Raw genomic sequence first — 4,765 nt, 5'->3', positions numbered from 1 at the left:
TAATAATAATAATAACAATAATAATAATAATAATAATAATAATAATAATAATAACAATAATAATAATAATAATAATAATAACAATAATAATAATAATAATAATAATAATAATAACAATAATAATAATAATAATAATAACTAGAAAAAGGGTTGCCAAAGTGCGCACGTCGGTTTGGACCCAGCGTTCTGATGCTAACATAAGAATCGATGCTAAGCTGAGTCAATAACCTGTTGACTAAGATGTACTTGTGCCATTCAATTTGTTAAAATGAATGAATCATGTAAAATTAGCCAAAATGCTAAAGTTAGCATTTTGAATGCTGACCTTTGACCCTGAGGGGCCACTGAATGCTGTCAGTGGAAGCATGTGGGGCATCACTAGCATGTTACCTTTCATTGACTTACTCCATTTAGTGTACATAGCAAATAAGTAAGAAAATGAACTAATGGGTTATTTTAGGTAACAGGCTAATGCTAATGCACTAGCTTGCTGTGCAAATTTTCAGTAAGCTTCGTTTGAAATGGGGTTAGGGTAATTAATCCCATGTGTAACAGTAATTGGGTTAAATCAGTTATATAAAGCTAAAAACAGGAGTAGTTTTCCATACCAGCTAGAAACGGACAGTTCCGCCATGTTGTAGTTCTGACCTGCTGCTCAGGCCTCTTTTAACCGAGTCCTGGCCACAGATAGAACTACAGTCATGGCGTGTTTGTAGTCCTAAGCAGCTCCTCTGTGTTCTGTTGCCATGGTAATTAACGCCCTGCACCTGTTGGTGGCACAGAGGGTGAGAATTCAGCCTGTTTCTCACAGATAAGCACTTTGAACAGCTCCTTCCCGTTCAGGAACCGCGACCCATTTTATTCAGGTGGATGCGAAAATATAAACCGCCCCGAAGGAAAGTATGTCAGGCTGAGGGGGGTAGAAAAAACCCCATGCTGGCTCTACCCCCCCAGACGAAGACACGCGAAAGGTAAAACTCCCTGCATTTACCTCGTCACGTGCGCGAGGTGAAGGAGCGTAAGGCTGAAGTGTATGAAGACGTCATCGGCGCCGCCGCCCCTCCAGACGGGGGTTTGGCGCCCCCTCTGGTGCAGCGCCCCTCTGGTGCAGCGCCCCTCTGGTGCAGCGCCCCTCTGGTGCAGCGCCCCTCTGGTGCAGCGCCCCTATGCGCTGCATGCGCTGCATACCGACTTTTTGCGCCACTGGCCATGACAACACAAACCGTTTGAAGCGCGTGTGAGCTATTTGTTGTCTCCGACGTTTCCGCGTTTCATGTCTCTACGTCACTCACAGTGTTTACAGCGATGACAGAAACATGACGTCTGACATTTTTCAGAAATATGGAAAAACAGAGTTTGTCCTGCAGCACATCGGCTTCGGAAGTCAGTCACTGCGGACCCTCCGCATATGGGCAGGTCCCATGATGATGATGATGATGATGATGATGATAATAATAATAGTAAAGCTATTTCCATCATCAAGTCCAGGTTCTGCTGGTCCATACCTTTCTGTGTGTCTGGTTCTGGTTCTGCTCCTGGTTCTGGTCCTGGTCCTGGTTCTGCTCCTGGTTCTGCTCCTGGTTCTGCTCCTGGTTCTGGTTCTGGTCCTGGTCCTGGTCCTGGTCCTGGTTCTGGTTCTGGTCCTGGTCCTGGTCCTGGTCCTGGTTCTGGTTCTGGTCCTGGTTCTTCCAGCGCAGAAACTCTTTGAAGGAGAACGGGTTCAGCCCATCCTGGACCTCTTCTTCCTCATCTGCAGAGAGGAGAAGCTGAAACCAAATCGGTTCCGATCCAAACACAGATCAGATCTGGTTTGGATCAGAACCAGAACCAGGCAGTCGGACTATTCCGGACCGAACCGCAGGACTCACCGTCAGTGATGATCAGGGATTTTCCGCCCCTTTGTCCGGACATGACGAACCAGCCCGGCTCGGCTCGGCTCGGCTCGGCTCGGCTCGGTCCAGCTGTCACCTCTCACTTATTGATCTCTTATGGATCATTTTACCGATCAAATGGTCTCAAAAGAACTCGACCACAATCGGAAAAACACATCCGCATCAAAGTCCACGTGACGGCAGTTTCAACTTCCCATTGGCTGTAACAGTCACGTGACGTGAAGAGGGAAAAAACAAGGAAGCAGGTTGTTCCGGTGAGCCTCCTGCACATGCGTTGGATAGTTGTGGAGCTGCAGATATTCCCTGGAGAACTGGACCCGAACTAGAGCCCAACTCAAGAGGTGAGTGCGACTCCTGTATTTTGCTCCTGTTATTTCTGGTTCCGATTCTGGTCAGACGGCTACCTTTTCAGTTTCACCCATTCCGAACTCCCTTAGAAAATCCTCTAAAATAAGGTGGTCGTATTGACGTGCTACTGCGGTTGCTGGGACCGATATTCTGAAAGTTTCTGGTCCCTGGTGGACCGAGTAAGATAAATTTGTCGCCGAACCGAACCAGAAGCATCATGCATGTGGACCTGTTATATGTGGCGGTTCTGGTAACTCATAAACGAACCACAGTAAAAATCAAGCAGTTTCTAAATGGGATTCGGTGCTGAGAGTCTACAGGATGCTGGATCCTTCCATCCTTCTGGTGGGAAGATCATGGATAGATCGATAAAAAAAAAAAAGATAAATAATAAAACTACACTATACTTTCTGAATATACACTATTATTCCCACTTATCAATGCATGAATTTCAGTTTAAAGAGATTTCTGTCTAATGCAGCAGCAAATATGATTTGCTAACCTTATCCCAGGTGTCAGCAACCCAAAATGTCTAAAGAGCCATTTTGGACCAAAAACAAAACAAAAAACCAAATCTATCTGGAGCCGCCAACATTTTTAAAGCCCATATAAGGCTTATAATGAAGGCAACACTGGCTTTAAGTGTCTATATTAGCCTGCTAATGAAGGGCCTAACCCTATATTAGCTATATTAGCCTGCTAATGAAGGGCCTAACCCTAAGAACAGCTACTTTGGTATCGTTCTGCCTAAGTAACTTTAGGCAGAAACCGTGAATCCATTACATGTTGAATGAACATTTCAACCATGTCAAAGTTGATTCAACCATCATCTGAATGTGGATCTACAGGCACATTTGGGTTGACTTTACATTGAATGGAAGTTTAGGAATCAGTGTTGATTCATGTAGATTTTTGCTCTGATAGGTCTGCATCATTACATACCAGTAAAAGTTTCTTCACTGGTGTTAAACACTCTGTATTGTTGGCAGACGATGGGTATCATGTTTATAATGATCTCACATTAATATATTTCCCAAAATGTGTGTACCCAAGCTTAAAAATGATAACATGGCATTGTTATTATGTTTTATTTAAGAAAACAGACATAGATCTGTAAACATTTAACTCTTTTTGACTGTCAGAACATCAGTCTACTGTCCATGAAGAACCGCGTCCATGAGGTTCAGCCTGGTTCTACATGAACCAGGGAACCGGATGAGTTGGGGTAACCCCAGTTTGACCCACCTTGGTTCCCTGGTGCCTTCGTCCCGCTCCGGTGCGAAACACCTGAAACTGGCATGCCCTGCGGGGCAGAGCACCAGGGTATCAGGCGTTGGTATTTCAATCATTAGAATTCGACCACAAAGCAATTAATCTTTGAATATTAGTTAGAAATGGAAGATTGTTTGATGGTTGATCCAGAAATCGCCTTCCTGACTGGAATCCACCATGGAGTGTCCATCTGCTGCTGTAGTCCATCCTGCTTAGACAAAGACTTCAATGTTCATTTCAGGAAGTCTTTAAAGAACTGTTCTGTTCTGCAGGCGTCAGAATGTCTGCAGAGAGCTCAGCTGAGGGGGAACCGTCCCAAAACCGGCCCTCGTCCCAGCAGGGGTCCGGTTCGTCCAGCGGTCCCGCCTCTGCCAGCCAGTCGTCCAGCGGCTCGGGGACGCTGAGCAGCGTGGACACGCTCCCCGTCACGCTGCCGTCCGTCCCGGAGGAGGCGGAGGTTCAGCCCTGGGGCCGGCTGCTCCCCATGGCCCCAGGTTTCCGGAGCCACGGTGACCCACTGTCCTCTGCTCCGCCGGGCCGGAATCGGGCCGGAGCCAGAACTTACCCACCTCTCTGTGCTTCCAGACTGTGTGGAGGACCGGTACCTGTTCGGACGGGACACCGCCTGCGATTATGTCCTGGACGACCCGGAGGACAGGAAGTCCAAGAGGTTCAGGATCTACAGCAAGAAGCACTTCAGGATCTACAGGGTGGGAACCGGGCCGCTGGTTCCGGTTCAACCGGGCCGCTGGTTCCGGTGGTTCAGCAGGAAACATGTCTTTCCTGCGACTGGTTTAGTCTCACTTGTCCTCCATTTGTCCCCCCCTCTGTCCCCAGGAGGGATCGGAGGTCTTCGTGGAGGACTACAGTAACAACGGGACGTTTGTGGACGGGGTGAAGGTCGGTCAGAACAAGAAGCTGCCGCTAACGAATAACGCCGTCCTTTCTCTGGCTGAGCAGCGCAACCGAGGTGACGCACCTGAGTCACATGACCATTTACCTGGTCTTCCTGCCTCAGTCTGATCCACCTGACCGACCGCGTGTCCTCTGTACTCTGCAGTGTTTGTCTTCATCGACCTGATGTCCGATGATCAGTCCAGTTTACCCAGAGCTCTGCAGGACAAATACGTGCTGACCCGCCGGATCGGAACGTGAGTCTGCCGGAGCTCCACTTCCCGTCTCTGGCTCCATCCGGAGCTCCACTTCCTGTCTCTGGCTCCATCCGGAGCTCCACTTCCTGTCTCTGGCTCCAT

The 4,765-nt window shown here is 48.0% G+C and overlaps 2 protein-coding genes across 3 annotated transcripts in view; one reads left to right on the top strand and one right to left on the bottom strand.

Annotated features, from left to right (window-relative positions):
- Positions 1 to 2,062, bottom strand: part of entr1 (endosome associated trafficking regulator 1) — a 6,013-nt gene extending 3,951 nt beyond the window's left edge. Inside the window, exons 1-3 of the mRNA XM_008402532.2 lie at positions 1,869 to 2,062; positions 1,653 to 1,750; positions 1,506 to 1,532 (exon numbers count right to left, since the gene is read on the bottom strand). Of these exons, the coding sequence (XP_008400754.1) occupies positions 1,506 to 1,532; positions 1,653 to 1,750; positions 1,869 to 1,911 (168 nt within the window). The 5' untranslated portion in view covers positions 1,912 to 2,062. The remainder of the gene's footprint in view (positions 1 to 1,505; positions 1,533 to 1,652; positions 1,751 to 1,868) is intronic.
- Positions 2,063 to 2,126: 64 nt separating this feature from the next.
- The window catches only part of chek2 (checkpoint kinase 2), a 6,873-nt gene continuing 4,234 nt past the window's right edge, over positions 2,127 to 4,765 (top strand). The window contains exons 1-5 of one of the 2 annotated variants that reach the window (XM_017303285.1): positions 2,127 to 2,233; positions 3,785 to 4,021; positions 4,098 to 4,222; positions 4,350 to 4,482; positions 4,573 to 4,663. In XM_017303285.1, coding sequence (XP_017158774.1) covers positions 3,793 to 4,021; positions 4,098 to 4,222; positions 4,350 to 4,482; positions 4,573 to 4,663 — 578 coding nt within the window. In that variant the 5' untranslated portion in view covers positions 2,127 to 2,233; positions 3,785 to 3,792. The remainder of the gene's footprint in view (positions 2,234 to 3,784; positions 4,022 to 4,097; positions 4,223 to 4,349; positions 4,483 to 4,572; positions 4,664 to 4,765) is intronic. The other variant, XM_008402533.2, reaches the window with a different exon arrangement.

This window comes from Poecilia reticulata, unplaced genomic scaffold (genome assembly GCF_000633615.1).
Source record: "Poecilia reticulata strain Guanapo unplaced genomic scaffold, Guppy_female_1.0+MT scaffold_236, whole genome shotgun sequence".
In the NCBI taxonomy this organism is placed as follows: Eukaryota; Metazoa; Chordata; class Actinopteri; order Cyprinodontiformes; family Poeciliidae; genus Poecilia; species Poecilia reticulata.
This window is presented reverse-complemented; position numbering and strand designations above follow the sequence as displayed.